This window comes from Notechis scutatus, chromosome 3 (assembly GCF_049901735.1).
Source record: "Notechis scutatus isolate UNSWTSFEM ecotype Mainland chromosome 3, rNotScu1.2, whole genome shotgun sequence".
Taxonomy (NCBI): domain Eukaryota; kingdom Metazoa; phylum Chordata; class Lepidosauria; order Squamata; family Elapidae; genus Notechis; species Notechis scutatus.
The window spans coordinates 65256025-65277438 of NC_142011.1; the positions used below are offsets into that span (position 1 = coordinate 65256025).

General features: G+C 34.5%; 1 protein-coding gene across 2 annotated transcripts in view; it reads right to left on the bottom strand.

Annotated features, from left to right (window-relative positions):
• USP24 (ubiquitin specific peptidase 24) overlaps positions 1 to 21414 on the bottom strand; it is an 88299-nt gene that overhangs the window by 22757 nt on the left and 44128 nt on the right. For both annotated transcript variants that reach the window (XM_026665931.2, XM_026665932.2), the window contains exons 25-44: positions 19856 to 19966; positions 19546 to 19644; positions 19309 to 19470; positions 13037 to 13122; positions 12796 to 12889; positions 11853 to 12008; positions 10861 to 10958; positions 9620 to 9715; positions 9289 to 9517; positions 8972 to 9131; positions 8664 to 8819; positions 7877 to 7947; positions 7034 to 7194; positions 5473 to 5534; positions 4594 to 4785; positions 3347 to 3464; positions 2033 to 2177; positions 1719 to 1838; positions 595 to 720; positions 70 to 168 (exon numbers count right to left, since the gene is read on the bottom strand). In XM_026665931.2, the coding sequence (XP_026521716.1) occupies positions 70 to 168; positions 595 to 720; positions 1719 to 1838; positions 2033 to 2177; positions 3347 to 3464; positions 4594 to 4785; positions 5473 to 5534; positions 7034 to 7194; positions 7877 to 7947; positions 8664 to 8819; positions 8972 to 9131; positions 9289 to 9517; positions 9620 to 9715; positions 10861 to 10958; positions 11853 to 12008; positions 12796 to 12889; positions 13037 to 13122; positions 19309 to 19470; positions 19546 to 19644; positions 19856 to 19966 (2541 nt within the window). The remainder of the gene's footprint in view (positions 1 to 69; positions 169 to 594; positions 721 to 1718; positions 1839 to 2032; positions 2178 to 3346; positions 3465 to 4593; positions 4786 to 5472; positions 5535 to 7033; positions 7195 to 7876; positions 7948 to 8663; positions 8820 to 8971; positions 9132 to 9288; positions 9518 to 9619; positions 9716 to 10860; positions 10959 to 11852; positions 12009 to 12795; positions 12890 to 13036; positions 13123 to 19308; positions 19471 to 19545; positions 19645 to 19855; positions 19967 to 21414) is intronic.

Below are 21414 nucleotides of genomic sequence, written 5' to 3' on the forward strand. Positions count from 1 at the left end.
GATTAAGTGTACATCCATAGAAACAATGACACTGAATTACTATACCAATGTACCAAAAGTGTAGTTCACCTTAAGGTATTCATCCATTTGATCTATAAGGCTGGTGAAGAATTCATAAGCATCTTGCTGTTCACGTACATAAAGCTCCTTGTTCCACATCTTAAAGATCTATAAAATATAGATGGAATCCACTCAGTTAAGCGCTTCAAGATCTGTAAATGTCACTAGAATGCACTAAGAAAGCCAATCTAAACAGGAAGAGAAAGGTCTCTTCTTATCCTTTACCCAACTCTTTTAATAAGAAAATATACCTTCTCCTGAGAATACTACTTTGGATTCTTCTCCTGAGAATATTATTAAAGAGAATACTACTTGAGTCAATTGCAGTTGGGAGGCTAATAAATTTAAATAAACAAACTTTAGGATTCTATATCACTGAAAGATTATGAGTAGGGCTAACTAAAATTAAATGTGAATCCTTCACAACATTCCTGATTTTTCAAAATGCTGTGATCTGAATTATCATTTCAAATCATGATGAGTAAAAAAGAAAGGGGAAAAAAAGGATTTATACTTAAAAACAGTGAGTGATACCTTCCAGAAGTTTTCCGGTATGTAATATTGCAGCTTGCTTTCCATTAAATGACCAAAGAGGGATTGAACTTGATAGAATACATTGTCATCAGGATTGTCCATGTTATCATCAATTGAAAGCAATGCCTTTAGAAACAATTTCAATAGTGTTTCTTGAAAGTATAACAATATTTATTTCTAACTTAGTATACATTATTTGTATTCATTTATGCCACTGAAGCAATTAATTATAATGTTCTAGTACAAACTCTTGGATCTACTGATAATGATCAGCTTTGTTCATATTGTTATCAGAAAATCATTAGTTACCATTATCATCTTGGTGACAGAAAGAACCTTTGTTTTTAGTAACACGGCTCTGTCTCATTGTCATCTCTTTCTCATCTTGAAAAGTTATGTCATAATCTATTAAGAGGTACATCAACCAGCTACCTTGGACTAATGTTTTTTTTAATGAAAAACTAAATCCATGCATCACATCCCTACTGAAATCCTTGGCAATCAGCTCAGGAAGGAACAACATAATTCCTTATGAATGTCCCTTATTTTTGCACAAAAGTCTCCCAATTTGGCATTTATTTTCCACCATAGGAGACCACTAAATCCAACAGGCATTTAAAAATGCAATGTTTATATTGCACAAATGATTGTTATATGATAAGCACCACAAATAGCTGTTATTGAGTGATATATTTTTTATGTTTTTAATGTAATAAAAATTCAATAAAGTTTATTTTTTTAAAAATGCAATGTTTAAAAGAGCTATTAAAAACTCTGATTATTTCAACCCTGCATAGATTCCTTACCAAATTCATTTTATAGTACTAAAACACAAAATAAAATAAAATAAAATAAAATAAAGAGACAGCTGTTTGCATTGTATTCAGACTGAATAACTGGAGAACCAAACTTAATTTTTCAGAGTCTTATTTCTTATCTCAGCACTCAATCAGATTTGACTATCCCAGGACAGTCTTAGTCTGTTAACATGGGTCAATTTCAAGTTGCTGCTTATCAACATTGTTTTTTGTATGTAAACTCTCCTTCCTTTCTGAGAAACCTCTATGTATATAGTTAACAGGCTTGCTAAAAGCATTTTTCACAAGACTCTGAATAAATGTTACCTCAGGTAGACCTGGCTGCATATACAGTTGTTGGAAAACTGCATTCATATAACAGGTAGCTCCACCATTCTTTAGCCCCACAAATCCAGAAATGGATCGACCATCTACAGGTGGGAGATACTGAGGGTACAGGCAAGTAAGAAGAAAAAATTGTAACATAGAAAAATAGATGTAATTTACAAAGAACTAATGTTGCTGATTGAAAATTTTTTCTTTAAGTATGGAACTTACCTATATTGATTTTATTCAATACATATTTTGTCTAAACCTCTGAGTAGTATTACTATTTGAACTAAAAAAGCCAGTTTACTTACATCAAATTCCTTGGAAAGAGCTGGATCAAGCTGGTGATGCATAGAAAGCAATTCTTTTGTAATAAGCTGAAGATTTGAGGGTGAACTATCAGCCAACATTACTAGAACTTCATATGCTGCCAAGCGACTATTCACTGTACTGCATCTAAAACAAAGGGATTGATTATTCAAAGTCAATATTCAGCTGTTAATACTTGTAAAGTATAGTAATTTGCTTCCAAAGAGAATCAATTGAGGTTTAGTGCCTTTCTGTTCAAAGCAATTCTTAAATCATCAGTTTAATTTCCTGGATAAGTTAAAGCTGTTATACTGTACATGCAGACCAAGGATAGTTATTTTTGATTCCATTTTATAAAGTAATATCTGGTGGAGGATGTAATTAAGGGCGGACAACTTTTATTGGGTCATGGGCCACAATTACCATTTGATTCTGCACATTTGATCTTAGAAATGGGGATGAATTGAATTCCATATACCAACATTAATAATATTAATCGATGACTTGGTAGCCTTTTTTCAGCATGAACTTGCTTAAGTTTTTTGTCTTAATTAAACTTGATAGAAATTATCAAGATGTCAAAAACAGTACCCTATTAACAGTTTCCAAGGTGCTAGGGATGCTGTACTTTATGCTGTAAGAAATCTAGAAATATACATGATAATTACAAATCATCAAATTGGAGTAAAATAAATTACTATTTAGAAATAGCAGATTTGGATAAACAAAGTGATATAAAATTGACAATGTGGAATAAAACAAATCTTTAAAGGTTATTTCTCTACACATCCAGAAAATACTATTTAGCATATTTTTAATTTATTCAATCCTAAATATTTTTAGGTGGATTACATTATAAGAACAAGATAATTAAAAAAGTAAAAGCACAATTAAATTTAACATCCATTCCACATTCTCTCTACATAAACTGTAGAATATTTTTGCTTGTTTCCCAAAGAATGGCAGAGGCAAAAGCAGGCTATCATAGCTAAGAGAGCTCTCGCTTCTGACAACCAGCTTACCTTCATTCAGCAAAGGTATTTGTTAAGGTAGGTAAATATTAATAAATGACCTAGGATTGATTTATAATGATGATACCATGAAACTCCTTAGTAACCTTCTTGAGGACATTTAGTTTAGTTATTTAATTTCAGAAAGAAGATAACAGAGTGAATGATAGGAAATGCAGACATTTAAAAATGAGAAGGCCCCATTTTGATTTACACATGGACAGAGTTGATTGAACAACTAACATAATACACCCCATCCCCTATACATTATTCTTTACTACACCAATAAACTAATGTATGCTTTACTTTGGGTGAAAATCCTGTTGAGAAACAGCAATGCTGCCAACGGAAGAATGACTATTCAGGATAATCCTAGATGCTCGGAAGAGAAAGTCATCTAATAATGGTTTGATCAAAGATGAACCTATGTAAAAAGCAAAAGTATTATTACCAGCTAAGCATTAACATGTTTGCAGAAAGCATTTATAGAACAGACTGGTATGTTGCTAGATCCACAGGTGATCAAAGAACATGTATTTCTCATACTGTTTTCAGGTTCAAATCTGGCTTCTCCATTAACTTCACTTGTCAGAAAGTCACAAAAGAGGATCACATGATTCTGGGACACTGCAACTGCTGTAAATATGAATCAGTTGCCAAGCATCTGAATTTTGATCACATAACCAGAGGGATGCTGCAAGTGTGAAAATGGTCACACATCACTTTTTTCAGTGATGTTGCATCGTCAAATGGTCACTAAAAAACAGTTGAAATTTGAGGACTTTTTGTATTTATGCTATATCATATTAAAATGTTCCTTTAAAGTTAGAAAACCTGTTGAGCACTTTCAAAGTTTGAATTTCAATCCAACCACCCATCCATCCAAACAGGTATAGTACTAGCTCTTGATCATATGTAAAACTTTTGCCAGCATTTTAAGATAGCAAAGGAATACATAAGATTCCTTATCTATCTTGTGGGATGGGGGGGCTCTTCAAATGTTCAGAGGCAGGAAATATGCAGGGGAGGCCTCTGTCAGAAATCTTCCACTAACTTTGAAGGAGAAACTTTGATATTTTTCTAGCGGGACTTGGAATGCTATTCTAAAGACCACCCCTTTGTTCTCTAGGTATCTATCCTGGAAATAATATTTTAATCTCATTTGCACAGATTTCCTACAAAACATTTATTGTGTTTATATCTTTATGTATCTATATTACATACATACAGACACAAACACAGATATAAACACAGAAATAACAATAGAAATAAACTTCTTTGTATTTGATTTAGTGCACTGTACTGATCGTATCATTTTATACACTGTGCTGAAAAAGTAAAATTCCCATACAGTAGCACTCTGTTGTTTTTTAAATATTTACCTGCAAGCTTCTGCATAATAAGATTATTTTCCAAAAGACAAAGGTGATACTGATAGTAGCAGAATGTCTTATTTTTTAACCAAAGTTGTATTTACATTCAATTTTGCAAAAAAGTAAATGATTGCGAATTACAATGAAATTAAAATATGAATTGTGGAAAGTAATAGTTACCTAACATTTCCTTTTCTGCTCCACAAAGTGAGAGAAGAGTCTTAATAAGTCTTAAATGTCCTGCCAATAACACATTGTCAGCTTCACTAGTTTCACACTCAGCTGCACGAGTAGGTTCAAAATTATCCAACCAAGTGATTTCATCCTCCAACATGATAGCTGGACTAATTTTTAATTGTTCCATTTCTGAAGCTATGTGATAAAAACCAAACAAAGGAAGGGGGAAAAGGAAAATAGTAAGCATGCCACTATATTCAAATAGTCCAAAGAGAAACATAATTGAAATCAACACTAATGCTAATTTAAGGCATGTAACATAAAACAAGCATTTTTAGTTTAAAAATTAACCTACTTCCACTCCTTAAAAATGACATGACTGAGAGCTTTTATTTTGAATGTGGTCCTGTTACCAGAATCAAATATGACAATTTACATTATTACAATAATTTCACGTCTTAAAAACCTTTTAAGAAATAGTTATTGAAAAGGTATAGTTTTTCCATTTACTGATATAGTTTATATAACTAAATATAGTTTTAAATAGCTTCTGTATCGTTAGTTTAAAGAATCTCAGAATTATTCTGGCTACTTATTAAAGCTCTAGAAAGATGTTATTTTTATCGATAGAAGAGTTTATTTCCTTAGCCTTAAAAGTGGCATTAGCAGATACTGCTATTCTTCTGCTTGGTCTGCTTGGATTTTGAATTAAATGACAGAGAGTTTAGGACAAAGTTCACAAAGAAAACTTGTAAGAATAAAATAATCTCAGTTAGCTTTTTCGGAATAAATGTTTTATACCTATCACAATTCTAATTCTATCTTTTGGATAAAGAACGTTTTGTTTTGCTATTTAAAGCTGTTTTAGTTTCTACTACTTACATGTAAGATCGTCCAATAATTGGCATCTAAGATCAAAGTACTCTGTACATTGGGACAAGTGTCTAAAAATGAATTCAAGCAATTAATATTAAGATTCTTATAAGCATATGACATAATTTGTAGAAATCTTTACTTATACATATATTGCTTTCTCATAAAACATTTTACTTTGAGTGAATGGATCTAGACATGCATGTTTTATATTAAAAAAATAAAAGTTGCATTTTTCTTGTAATTTTTGTAACTAGGAACTTAAAATTGACCTATATTGTGTTTACAAAAATACAACAGCTTAAAATCTTCATTTAAAACCACCCTAGGATTTGCTACTTGTTTTAATGCTTTTTAAAGCTATTCCTGGATGTTCAACAAAATGACACTTTTAAACTAAAAATGTAACCATAATTCTAAAAAGACTGAAATGTAGAGACTGGCTTACAAAGCAATGTTCCAATTTAGGACAACTGGAGATGCTGCTATGTGTTACTCCAACTTGAGATGCTGCTATGTGTTACTACCACTTATCACCTCCCTCTTGAAGTAATTAAATGATCTCAGACTTGGCACTGAAGACTTGGCTCGAAAGGATTGTTTTGGCAGAAATCTGTCCTGGGATTTTCAATAAATCCATTCATCAGCTAAGATTATATTGATAAATACTAAATTAGCCAACATATCAGCAGTCCCACAGGAAATGTTAAATTTGATTCTTTCAACAGTAGAGGAGGATACTGAACAGTTAAAGGACTGAAATCCATTTATCCACCATACCACCCTATCTTTTCTCATGACCTTGGTGTGGAGGGGGAGAGCATAATAGTACTCCCATGTTTCACTTCTTCTATATTAAACCATGGATAATTTGGGCTGAGAGACAATTATCTTAAAGTTACCTAGTGACTTTTTACAGGTAAAGGTGGACCTGAAACAAGGTCTCCTTTTTTTCTCGGAGAACTTAACTTATACAGATAGTTTTTACTTAACAACCACTCATTCAGTGATTCTATTATATCAAAGGATAATGGTCTAGCTGTTCAACAATCCTTCCACAGCACCCCTTTCTTGGTAGATAATATTCCCCAAATGTGAAACCAGTTTAAAGTCTGTCTTCTGTCTGTTTCCCTTTACAGTTATTTTTTGCTGATATTGTTTTGACTTCAAGATTTAACACCTTATTTTATTTTACTATATTAAATGGAAGCTATTTAGAAACCTGTGTTATGGAACATCACAACAACGAATAAAGGGAAGGAATCCAATTCATAATTATTAGCTTGACCTATTTTGTTTGTGCATATTATATACACATAGTTAAGAATATATTAATTTGGCAAAAGGCTATCACAAATTACGTTCTTCAACTGTCCATTTAAAAAGATCTTACATGAAGAAATAAGTATAAGGCCCAACAATTTCTATATGACAGCATCATTTCCACAGGAGATTGAATGCATTCAGTTCATTTCTAGCACTTAGGTATTTTGCTTCTCTGGCCGAGTTATTTTCATTTAAATATACATTTCAGACAAATGCTTATGTTGAACTCATGTCTCCAGCTTACCTCTGGTTGATTCCTCTCATAATGCTGGTAGGTGACCAAAGGGGCAGCTGTGCTGTAAGAATGACACTCAAGAGAAATTGGTTGGGTTTCTGAACCTCAGGATGAGTCAATGTATCTGTCTGACTAAGGGTATATAATTGATCACAGGCAACACGACGAATCTGGAAAAAAGAAAAGCAAATACCTGGTCACAAACCTTTTGAAACAGAAGTGCTTTAGGAATTTGGAAAACCAGTTTCACATTTTGCTCACTTCACATTAAACTAAGCTTTTTAGCATGGATTCATCTGAAATGCCTTTTATGGCTCTTTTCTTTTACTGTACTACCTTTTTGTAATGCTACCCCCACTAAGCTCCTTTTTTGGTTTCAAAAATTTTTGATTGGCAGTTCTACCACCAATCATTACAGTCTCCCTTGCTAATGGTCTACAAACCAGAAATCAATTGATATCTTTTTTTTTTTTTAAAAAAAAGCTATACTACCATGCTAACAATAAAATTAAATAGAACTAAGATTAAATACATATCTAACTGGATAAGCTTTTCTATACAAGAAATGCTGACAAGTTGCATTCTGCATGAAGCAAATATATTTTTGATTTTAAACTTGTATACATGCATTAATAACATTTAAAATAATGTAATGTATGTGTGTCCTCGTTCAAGTGCAGCTGTCTTATCCTAGGAGTTATATGCAGCATGTATCAATCGTGTAAAGCAGCTTATGTCAGTAGTAAAATATTTATCACTTGTCCCTTATACAGATCTTTCCATGTAAAAGGTTTATGTTGCCAATGTTCTGAAAAAAAAAAAAAAATTGAAACAGAAACACAAACTACTCACCTCAGCACTTGGTGAACCCAGCAGTACGTCTATGATAAAATCAGCAACACAAGGGAGATTGTAGAAAGAGCCTAAGATAAAACACATTCAAAGTGTTTTATTGAAATACGTTGCATAATTTTATACTATTAGCATTAATATGTCATTTCAGAAAATATGCACACAGATGGTCCTTGACTCACAACCATTTGTTTAGTGACCATTTGTAGTTGTAATGGCATTGAAAAAAGTGACTTATGATTGTTTTTCACATGTATGATTGCTGCAGCATCCCCTTGGTTACAGGATCAAAATTTGGGTGGTTGGCAACTGGCATGTATTTATGACAGTTGCCGTGTCCCAATGTCATGTATTTATCCTTTGCAACCTTCTGACAAAGTCAATGGGGAAGCCAGATTCACTTAACAACTGTTATACTAACTTAACAACCTCAGTGATTCCCTTAACAACTTGGTAAGAAAGGTTGTAAAATGGGACAAAGCTCACTTAACAACTGTCTCACTTAGCAACAGAAATTTGGGGCTCAATTGTGGTCATAAGTCGAGGACTTACCTGTATATAGCATTTATATCATATAAGTTATGTTCTGACCAATTCCCAAGACCCTGAGCAAGTACATGATCTTACAGCAAAATGCAAGCATTAATAGAAACAAGGAAAGGATGAAAGCAACAATTGGGAAGTTTGGATTGAATCTTCACAATATAATAGGACTCACTTGATGTAGCACAATTATCAATGGAAGTGACATTAAATATAACAGTGTAACAGATTCCCACAAGCTTACCTAGTTGTTGGCTACGAAGTTGTAGACATGTAACCAAGAGAGACAAAGCCTCTCCAGCAATCAGTGCATCTTTGGTGGATACTGAATGCTGCCTTACACAGATTCCAGCATGTAGAGTGGTTGGTTCCCCTTCACTTCCTGAACTGCAATTGCTTCCTGCAATAGATTGAAAAGAAGATCATGTAAAAGCATCTTCCTTTTCAGTCTTACATTTCTCAGGTTTGGACTGAATTAGTTAATGGTAGAGTCAAATACCTTATGGAGAACAAACTCTCTGGTTTTTCAATTATATTAAGTGAATGCAGTACCTGAGCTGCTAAGCCGATTACGAATCCCAACAGGAAACAAGGTGTTGCTTTCTTTTATTGGCTGGCTGCTTCCCACCAGATCAAGGCGTCCTGCAGCCGCTGCCCATGAGAGTCGCATGAAACAAGCGACTGTAGATGTGAAGTCACTGGCATCCATTGTCTGTAAAGAAAAAGGAAATTCTTTCTTGCTTGAAATAAAAAAGGCAAGGTGACATTTCAGGTAATCACAAGAGGACTGTTGTTGGGACCAGTCTATTAACATTCTACACAAAAATTATGTAACCTTTTATTTTAGTAGAGCTGTTGGTATTACTTACTTGTATTGCGACTCGTGCAGCAGGAATTATCTCCTCTACTCTAATGGAGGACCTGTCTGAAACAGATAGTTGCCGATATGAAGACTTCTCTGGAGTTCCACAAATGGACATCTGCCTGGTACTTTGCCGAGTCACATTACGGAAAGGGCGTGAAGAAAGTGTTTCCACTCCATATTTAGCCACATCTTCATCTAATAAAGTTGGCATTGTTTGTCCAACAAGCAAAAACCTAAACACAAAAAATGTGCTGTCTGAACTATGAAGAGCACTGACTACATTAAGATCAAACTATTCAGTATATTATAAATTTCTGAGCAAATCAAGCACATACCTTGCTAGCTGCAAACAGATAGAATATACTCCCTGTCTGGTTTCATAGTCCACTTCTGAAGGGATGGAATCTCTCTGCATGACATTCACTACCAAACTAGAAAACAAAACCATTAGCTTTCTTTAAGTAATAAAATTAAATGTGTAGAAAACTAGTGATGAGACAGATTATTTTCACAACAAAGTATCAAAACTGAACTGTGCTTGTTGAACTGCATGAAAAATCACACCAATTCTTACAAACAAAAGTCTGCTAAATGATTCATGTGATCACTATAATACTTGGCAGAATTAATTTTATGTTACTGTCCCAAATGTTCTACTTCCAATGATATAAAACTCTACTTATTGGTATACACAAAGTAATACTCCTTCCTTCCTCTCCTTTCCCTGAACAATGAATGTATTCACTGTACTTCAGTTGTTAAGCAGTATATGAGATACAGTAGTTAACATTTCTGGAACATCTCTGTCTAATGTCTGAAAGTTGAGTCATGGCAACTCGACTTTTCTTTTTGGTTTGAAACGTTTCGCTGTTTATCCAAGTAGTTTCTTCAGTCTATTTGGATAAGCAGTGAAATATTTCAAACCAAGAAGAAATGAAGTCCAGTTGCAGGACTCAATTTCTAGATAACTCTACCTGGATGATTGAGGATCCTCATCATCTTCCCTGCCTAATCCTTATAGTTTTACAAGCCACAATACTGGGCAACTGACCAAATATATACAGGAATATGTTCAATGTTAGCATGGTTTCCTTAATGACCTTGACACTTGTGATAACTTCAAATTTCAGCAAAACTATTTTTTGGAAAACAGGTACCATTTATCACACAATTCTTTAAATAACAGCTTCATTTTTTTTTCTCGTAATAGGACTTATTTTCTGAAATCAGCCTCATAATAGTTATGCAGAGGTTAGGACCAAATTAAAGACTGAGAGTCAGTTATAGTTGGTACCCCTATAGACACTTATTTACAAAAGACCTATAAGTGAAAAGAGAAGACAAATACTTTCCATACAATTGACCCCTACCATGTATGTAGGTTTGAAATCTACTTAGAAAGTAAGAATTGTATATAAACAAATGAATTAGTAAGACAAAGTAACTTATCTTCCTATAATATTCAGAACAGTTGCCCAAAAATTAAGTTACAACATTTAATTTCAACTGACTTGTAAACATTCGACAGTTTGACCTTAGGTAACTCTTCAGTTGATTGAAATATTTAAAAACCAACCTCAAGCCTCCTGCTCTAAGGAAGTTTTCACAAAACGATTTGGCACAATTTCTTGCCATTTCATCATCTGCTGTAGGCATTAGCTTGGAACTCAATACCTAAAAATATTCATAATTTCAAAAACAGGCAATTAAACCCACCTCACCAAATAGTTTGCATGATTTCCTACTTGGCAATAGGCAGCAATATCTACTGTTGAATACTATTCAGAATATTATGCAATTTTAAAAAAATCTGAATTCAAAGGGTCCTTTTGATCCACTTCCCACTCACCGGTTACAATGGTGAGCAGGAAGGGAATCAATAGAAGTAATAATGTAGCTTCTTGAACATTAACAAAGCTTTTAATGTGTTAAGTTTAATTCAGTACCAAACACCCATTTCAAGGAGCAATTATGTATCATCAATACAAGGCAAACAATAAAGAGTTATTTGCTTGCAGAATCTCTTGAGGGGAATGTAAAAAAAGATAATCTAAACCAAAAACATGGCACTAATATAAAATAGGGAAATTGGTGCTTTTTTTAAATGCTGGACTTACATTCTTATTCATTTTTAGGCAGCCGGACCAGAGATAAGGATGGTACAAATTATAGTTCAAAGGAGTGGACTAAGTTAGATTACGTTGTTTACTCCTGGTTTATGAAAAGTTTTATTTTAAAATTGATTGATCTATACTGCATTACAGTAACCAGACTTACTACAAATACCTTAATTACTATAAATAATAAGAATAATTGGAAATCTACCAAATTTTGCTATAGTGATCATAGCAAGCGTTGAATAAAAGTATTATTTTATGGTATTAAGAAGTTTCCTAGCAAGTAAACATTGCTCTAGTTAACCTAGTGCCTTTTCTATTGACTGACGGTTTCCCATAGTTTTTTTTTTTAAAAGACAGAAAACCAAAGATAATGGGAACTCTACAACTAGGCAAAACATGTGTTATAAGTCTGAGTTTGACCTTTCTCTAGCCACAATTTCATTCTTACCTCAAGATTATAGAGCACTCTAAAGGTAGACATTCCTGGAGCAAAAGATCTGAAAAGACTTTCAAGTATTGAAGCCGCACTAGGCTGGTGTTGGTGTTTTGCAGACAGAGAAGGAGATTTTGAAGACTGGGCATTTGTTTCAGAGAGAAGTGTTTTCTAAGAGAAAAAGAAGCACAGAAAAAAATGAGTAGAAGCGTATTCTTACATGGTCTTTGAAATTATTGTAAATAACTCTCAGTGTTTAAAACAATCTTACATGCAGCACTTATAAACCCTAACGAAGTTGCAAAAACACTCATTACATTTTAAACAAAATTTATTGCTTTTTAAGAGCCCCCAAACTCATTATGTATAAATAAACTATCCTGTAATCTGCTTCCCACCCCCAAAGTAATCTTTGCCTAAGATTAATCTTAGATTAAACTGTATATGGAATATATTTAGGATTCAGTGCCTGTTGGCTGCTGGCTTATGAAGGCAGTTCAGCCAGGAGTATTAAGATTATATTAAATGAGCCTATAACTTAGACAGACATACATTAAAGATAATAAATTCTGCTATAGTTTTAGGGGAGATCTGCCAGCTAATGCACAGCTATGCCAACACTGCACTATTTTCCAGTTCCAGTGGTAGTAAATACATTGGACGCACTTTATGAATCTCGAGAAATGAAGTACTCATATTGAGCAAATAGGGAATACCCACTTTGCAAAATCAATATTCCATTTTATCCAAACTATTATAAATCATTTTAATGTAGCCAGTGATAACTTACATTTTATCCCATAAGAACTAATAGGTTGCATCGCTTCAACTTATTTCAGCTAACTCATTACAGTCAATTAATATCATTCTAGTTCTCTTTTCATTAATTTCAGTATGAAAAGTAAGTAGTAAAACTTGATTATTATTAGTTTTTATCATTCTGGTTGGCAATTGGTACCTTTCGTCCAAGTGAATCTAATTGATCAAGAGCTTCCTGAATAGCTGGATCAGTAGGAATCAATAAAAGAAGCCTCCGAACTCTCAAAGTAATCCTGAAGAATTTAAAAAAAATACGTCATGCACTTAGGTTTCTCCTGGAGGACAGTCTGTGAGTAATTTGCACATGTTTTCAAAGAATATATCTCTTTAAACTCTGCAGCCACAGCATTTCCATACTACATTAACAATGCTTAACTTACCTTGGCTCTTCCAGGTTAGCAAGCTGATAAAGCATATCAAATACATTGTATACAAGGGCCATTACTACACCAGGAAGGGATTTTTCCTAAGGATTAAAGAATATATTGTGAGTTCTTTCATCTCTTTTAAACAATCTTATTTTTAAGTACAGCATTATACATTTAAAACTTGGTCTAAAGACATAGTCTTCCTTCCTTTTCCAGCATAAGACTTTTTACACCAACATCCAGCTATCTCCTCAAATTAAACACTTAATATGAATCTGCAAAGAAATCAGGGCAACTATCACTGTTTTTTTAAAAATAAAAACAACATAATTAGCAGAACATTACATTTCTGAGTTCTGAATTATCCAAGTTCTGGGATGAAATATTTCTTTTTGAATATTTTAAGGACAGCTCCTGATTTACCATTTCCCCCCTTGTTATTTACAGTTGGCATTATTTCAAACAATTTGGATGCATTTGTTTCTGAAATTCTAGTGAGACTATGTTTAAGTAAAGAAGCATAAAAAACTAAAACAACAGCAAGGTGGCAATCTTTCATGCTGGCTTTGCCAAGGTTCTTAATTAATGAATAATTAATTCTCATCTTACTTTCAGAACATCATCTCTTACCACCTTTCTAGAGATTTTTTAAGCTTCATGAGCAACTTGGGATTTTCTAGGAAACAAATGACTAAGATGCCCAAATGCATGTACTATGAAAAGATTATTGTGGACTTCTGGTGGCATTTCCGTTGAAGATGGACCAGACACTGCGATCGTGCGTGGCTTTGATCCGTGCTTGCCCTGTTGGACGGGTCCCCGAGGGACCAGAACCATCTGACCCACCTTGTAGGGGTGGGGGAAGAGGGGGAGACTGCCAGCTGGGTTGAGGGGAGCTGCATCTCCCTGGCTTGGTAAACTCCGCTAGAAGACAAGGAGAAGCGGTAGTTTAATGGCTGCCCTGAAGATGGGAAGCTGCTGGGACCTAAGTTTGTGCTGGAGAGTGGAAGTGGTGAGCGGCGTGTAACTGGATAAAAGACTTTGAATATTTTTTTTGAAAACCCCGAAAAGCAGAAAGAAAGAGTCCTCGCTTGGAAGAATCGTAGCGGCGAACGGAGAATAAAAGGAAGGTAAAGGAAAAACTGGAAATAAAATAATTATATGAAATCAGATTAAATTTGAACTAATATACAGAATTGGACATTAATTAGGCATTGGAGAAAATGCTGGACTTATTTGGAATGGATAAAAATTAACATTAATACTACGGAAAAGAAAATTAAAAAAAACTTTGAAAAGAAAGTGATATAGAGCACCGCCTAATGGTTAAAGATTTTCCTCTTTTATGTTTTTATGGAAAATTACTGGTCGCATAAATATTTTAAAGAAAGAAGAAATGGAATAAAGGATTATTAATACAACAAAAACCCCGGAAGTTTTTTTTTTTAAAGAGGGGACTATAGTAAAATATAAAGGAATACAATATTTTGGGACTGCTGGAGGTTGACTATGACAAGAAAACAGAAGAAAGAGAAAGTGTGAGAAACAAACTTTTGGCAAGGACTATAATAGAAAAACTTGATCTTTAATAAAGAAATTGAAGAAATAAGTAAAGAATTTAAGTTGGAGCTGAAAACTGTGAGAGGTATGTTAAAAGAAAGAATGAAATTGCTGGATACAATGATTAGTAAAGTAATGGTGTTGCAGCTTGCAGAAGAACAAAGAAAGCTCAGAAATGATGAGTCGGAAGAGGGAAACAACAGCCCAGATGAATATGGAGAACAAGGACCATTGCCAAAGGATATAAAAGGATTTAAAATAGAGACATTGACACCAGAGACAACAAATAAAAGAGATAAGGCTCCCAAGATTAAGAAGAAGAAGGAATTATATAAGAAGAAACCCCAAAAAAGAGAACTGGAAAGGGTGGGGGAAAACACGGCTGACAGGCAGAGGGGAATAAAAATAATACCAGAAGGAAAAAAGAAGACAGACCGGGGAAACTTAGAAAGGGGAAAGCTGGCTAAAATTAAAAGAAATAATAAAGCTGAAAAATTTAGAGATAAGGGTTAAGGATCTATAAGGGGGATACCACATGGGAATGTATATGGGTATTTCATCTAAAACTTGCTGGGAAATATTTTAGGGATTGTATAACTATAACTAACTATGTATAACTATAACTAATATATAACTATATATATATATATATATATATATATATAGATATTTCACAGGTACAGGTATGTAGGTCTAGGTGTGTTTGGGTCTTTTCTTACGATCTTACACAGTAAAAGACCTGAACACATCTAGACCTACGTATGTATATGTATATGTATTTGTATATGTATGTATGTATATATGTGTGTGTGTGTGTGTGTGTGTGTGTGTGTATGGATCTTTGGTTATTCGGGTTTTCTCCCGCGTAAGATTGGAAGTATCTAGGCAACGTTTTGATGAAGTCTCATTCATCATCTTCAGGCTTCTGTCTTCAACTCTGTGCTTCTCAGAGTGATGTGAGCTTGCAGCTGCTTCTTCCTTTTGACTGCTAGTGGGGGTGTGACTTGATTGGGTGGGGGCTTGGCTGTGTTCTGATTGGGTGGGGGTGTGTTCTCATTGGTTGGGGTTTTGGCTGTGTTCTGATTGGTTGGGGGGTTGGCCATGTTCTGATTGGCTGGAGGTGTGTTCTGTTCAGGTGGGGGCTTGGTTGTGCTCAGGTTGGTCTTAGTTACTGGGGGATTTGAGCTGGTGAGCTGTGATCTTGCTGTTTGGCTTCGAGTTCGTGGTCGTGCTGCATCTTCATGGTGGGGGTCAGTTCGCTTCATGTATGGCTCAGAGGGGTTTGAAGTGGGTAGTGATGCAGCTGCAGTGCGGCTTCTGGTCTGTGGTCGTGTCTCATCTTCTGTGTGGGTGTGAGTCTGCTTTTTACGTGGAAGTGTGGTGGTGGCATCTCGTGTGGCCCTCGTGGGTGTGGGTCTGGTGTCATTCATCATGTTAGGTACTCGTCTGTTCATGAGGGCGGGTTTCCAAATGGCTGGTAAGCGGGAGGTGTCATCACTTTTATTCATGCTGTGTGGGTGTTTTTCTATCTCTATGGCTTCTCTGATTATTCTGTTGTTGAAGTGTTCAACAACAGAATAATCAGAGAAGCCACAGAGATAGAAAAACGCCCACACAGCATGAATAAATATATATATATATATATTTCTTAAGTTTTCGCGGGTACTTACATGTATGGTATTCAGCTTTGTTCGGGTATTTTCCCACATCATTATAATTGTGCTTTTAAAATTGTAGCAATGTTTTGGCAGAATCTCATCTGCCATCATCAGGCTTCAGTATTGTGTTCGTCTGTGAGTCAGACGTTCATAGCCATTTCTGTTTTAAATTTGGTACTAGCCTACTGCTGTGCCAGAATGGTTTCTTCTTCATCCTGATTGGTTGGGAGTCTTGGTCTGTGTATATTGGTCTTGGAATTTGCTGTGTTCTGCTTGATTGGTGTTTCTAATATCTTCTATCTGTTTTGTGGCTTTTTTTGTCTTGATTGTGTTCCTGTATTGGAGGCTTTTAGTGCAGCTTGGCTCCGAGTAAATGGACGGCTATCATTTATTAGAAAGCTAGGTTTCATCTGGGTGCCTGGTTGGGGTGTGTTTGAGCTGGTGGTATCAGGGGGGATCTATTTGTGCCCAGGTCTTTGCCTGGCTTGTGGTGTAGAGATTTTTTTGTTTCTGAGTGCAGGCTTCCAAATAATTGACAGTCTGGTGGAATCATCTCTTCTATTCATGCTTTCAGGTCTTTTACCCAAAAGCCATAGAGATTGAAAAAAGACCTGAAAGCATGAATTTGTTTTCGTAGATTTTCACGGGTACAGATATGTAGGTCTAGGTGTGTTTGGGTCTTTTCTTACGATCTTACACAGTAAAAGACCCGAACACACCTAGACCTATGTATGTATATGTATTTGTATATGTATGTGTGTGTTGTGTGTGTGTATATGTGTGTGTGTGTGTGTGTGTGTGTGTGTGTGTATGTGTGTGTGTGTGTGTGTATATATATATATATATGTGTGTGTGTGTGTGTGTGTATATATTGTGTATATATATATATATATATATATTTGTTTTCTTAAGTTTTCGGTATATATGTATGTGTGCTTGTATTTAAATTTTAAAAGAACAACTACAATGTGTGAACACATATATATATATATATATATATATATATATATATTATATATATGTATGTATGTGTATGTGTGTATGTATGTATGTATGTATATATATATATATATATATATATATATATATATATATATATATGTATATATATATATACATATGTGTATATGTATATGTATATGTATATATATATATATATATATATATATATATATATATATATATATATATATATATATATATGTGTGTGTGTGTGTGTGTGTGTATATGTGTGTGTGTGTATATATATATATATATATATATATATATCTTAAGTTTTCGGGTACTTACATGTATGGTATTCAGCTTTGTTCGGTATTTTCCCACATCATTATAGTTGTGCTTTTAAAATTGTAGCAATGTTTTGGCAGAATCTCATCTGCCATCATCAGGCTTCAGTATTGTGTTCGTCTGTGAGTCAGACGTTCATAGCCATTTCTGTTTTAAATTTGGTACTAGCCTACTGCTGTGCCAGAATGGTTTCTTCTTCATCCTGATTGGTTGGGAGTCTTGGTCTGTGTTTACTGGTCTTGGAGTTTGCTGTGTTCTGCTTGATTGGTGTTTCTAATATCTTCTGTCTGTTTTGTAGCTTTTTTTGTCTTGATTGGCTGGCAACATTGTGTTTCCTGTATTGGAGGCTTTTAGTGCGGCTTGGCTCCGAGTAAACAGACGGCTATCATTGATTAGGAAGCTAGGTTTCATCTGGGTGCCTGGTTGCCCCAAGTCTGACTCACAGAAAGTCTGACTCACAGACGAACACAATACAGAAGCCTGATGACGGCAGATTAGATTCTGCCGAAACGTTGCTACAACTTTAAAAGCACAACTATAATGACATGGGAAAATACCCGAACAAAGATGAATACCATATATATATGAATACCATATATATGAATTGTATATGAATTATGCTGTTATAAACTCTTTCTTTGGAGGATTAAAAATAGGGGAATGGAAATGAATTAAAATATATAGATAAACTTTGGCAAAGTGGAAAGGAAGAAAAAATATGATTATTAATGATTATAAGTAAAGTGAAGATAAAATGAAACATATTAAGAAATTATTTTAGCAATTTACTGGGGGGATACTTTAAAATATATACATTTTAAAATATACAGTTGATTATTTAATGGATATTAGAAGTGGACAATGAGAGTATTTTATTATGATTAAAGTAGGGGAATGGAAAATACCATGTGGATCCTAAATATATTGACTTTATTTTACTTGTACTCTTTTTAGATTGTTTATTATATATTGGCTTAGAGAAAATTAAGGATAGTAATGATGTGTAATGTACGTAAATTAAAATAGCTGGTAAGCTGAAAATGGAAATAATAGGGGATAAAGAATTGAAAACCTATGTGTGAATGAAATGAAATTGATATTGAATTAATGAATTGAAATATGAAATGCAAATTTATTTAAAGATGAGTGAAATGGATAATGATATGAGATGATATTATATAAGATTAATGGAAATGAAAGTATGACTATCTACAAGTGTTATAATCTGGAATCATATTGCTCATGTGAAGAGATGTGTAAAATTTTAAAAAAAGTAAAAATCTTTTATATTAAAAAAAAAGAAAAAATATTGTAATCAATTAAACAATATACTTTGTATCTGCATAAAGGAAACAATATTAGAGAGCAAACAATGGGTGAGCAGAATTCATTTTAGAAAATCAATTTAATAAAAATTGGCTATCTGCCAAAAAGCAATGCTAGAAAAGGAGATATAGAAGATGCAATCTTTTAAATTAGAATGTAACTCTATCCCAAAAGTGCTGACAAAAAGGAAACTGGACTTCCTTGACTTTTCCTGAAGACGCTATACTTCTTCATGGATTTCCCACCAGTTAGTTAGAACTGAAAAAGCTCCTTGGATGAGAAGTGAGAAGTCATCAAGAAAGTACAGTTAACTTTTTCAAAGCGCCTTTGGGATAGCCATGACTTGGATGACTGAGAACCTCTATAGACATAAACCTAACTCTGACAGATTGTACCACGACAACTTAATGAAAAATATGAAATCCACATTTCAGTGGATTCATGCTTTACCTGTTCCATTGCGTATGATGAACTGAAGACATTGCTACCACTGCTGGATGAATCGGCAGAACTTGCTGATGGAGTTCCACTTCCCAGTGTTTTTACAGTAAGTGATTGTTCATCAGAGAAGCCTAGCTGATGAAGCAGCTTCTGATCTTTATTCACTGTTAACTGAAATATTAAAAAAAAATCCTTAGATTTAGCAGACATTGCAACTTGAAATATACTTATAAGCAATTAACATACCAAACTATCGTTGGCAAAGATCTGAATATTGTCCACAGGGGCATTCAATAATTTTGCTATTTTCCATCTGACACTTCCAATAGTTTCATTGCTATGAGCCTGTAAAAATAAAGATAATTTTGTAATTCATACTCTCAACTGACAACCATGTCATCACCACATGAAAAGTGTAAGTGCATATTAACATGCTCCATTCTTCTCTCAAGTTCTCATGTTTTTCAGCATGTTACATATTATCCCTTGTATCAATCTCTTTTTTTAATTAGAAAATTCTGCAATCCTAGAACTATTACACTATAAAATTACATACCTCTACTGTAAATGTATCTTTGGTAGACTCATATGTAACATTGAGAGTTAAAAGATGTCCATGAAAGGAGGCACCATGAGGTAGAATAGTACGAGGAACAGAGTAAAGATCCTATAGACAGAAGGAAAGACTATATTTATATATATATATATATATATATAAAGTGCTCTCTGAAAGAGAACCTAATTAAATAATATATACCTTTGGATCATTTTACTCAATAAATAAATGAATAAGTTTTGACTCAGTTGTTTAATTGGCTTCTCTTTATCTACTTATGCTACTTGTATAGAGAACATATCATAGGTCATATTTAGGCAAAATAATGACAATTCAAAAGGATTCACAAACTTTTAAGCACCAATGTATATTGTTCATATTACTTCATCAGCATGCTGGGTCCACAATCAAATGGCCTCATTTATGACAACATGCAGTTACAAAGGAAATATATTGCTTCAATCCAGAACATATAACCAGGCTCTCCATTATAATTACATTAATATTTACATGATAGGCAACGATATTCAACTGGCAAAAATAAACCAGGCTGAACTATCCACACAGTGAGCTCAGTGCACAGATCAACACATACCAATTCCCAGGGGAGATCCTATTAAATTATTAGCTGCAGTACGACGGCAGAACAGAATATGCTGGGTTGTTATTCACAACTCAACTACTCACATCAATAATAATCTGCAGCCCCTACTGGACAATGATGTTTACACTTTCATAGTTTTTGGTGGCAAGCCCATTCTTGCATACCCAACCTGAAGAAGATTCTTACAAGTACCAGGACAATACCAGCATGGGAAAACCATACCTTGCAGCAAGTCCAGCTGTCTACTTTACCCCACATCTACACTACTGTTTACTACTACACACAAAGCTTTACACACAAAGTTAGAATTGCTTTCACATGTCTTCTTCTAATGTGATGCATGCCATCATCTGCCAGCAATGCTCTCTGGATTCTACATAAGACAAACAGGCCAGACCTTGTACAAAAGAATTAATGGACATTAGCTTGTCATCTGGACTCAAAACTTACTCAAGTTGACAGCAGTATTTTAAACTTCTAAGATATTTCATCATAGAGCTCATGGGGAGTTTGGAACAAATAAACTTTGCTAGAACAACTGAGTAGAAAACATAGGAACTGTCATGTCCCTGTTGGAATCTGATTCTGAGGGGGAGGTCAAGCAGCTGACAGGGAATGGGAGTATGGCTCCGGTGGCTGTGGAAGAAACTGGGAAAGGGCACAGGCCGGCTGGGCATTCAGAGGAAGACCCCGGGCCACCCCCTCTTCATCCTAGGGCACGGAGGGAGGAACGGAGAAGGGAATAACGTGAGTTATGTGGTTTACAGGGGAGGAAAGGGCCCTGATCCCCTTCATTAGCTGCAGCTGGGAAAACTGTTTAAAAGGCAAACTATGCACAGCAAAGTTGCTAGAAGCAAGCGTGCATTATCTTTGTTGAGGCATACCTGGGTTCTGGAATCATCCCAACTGTGTGTTTCGTTATCTTTTCTAAGTCTGCAATTCCTTATCCTGCCCT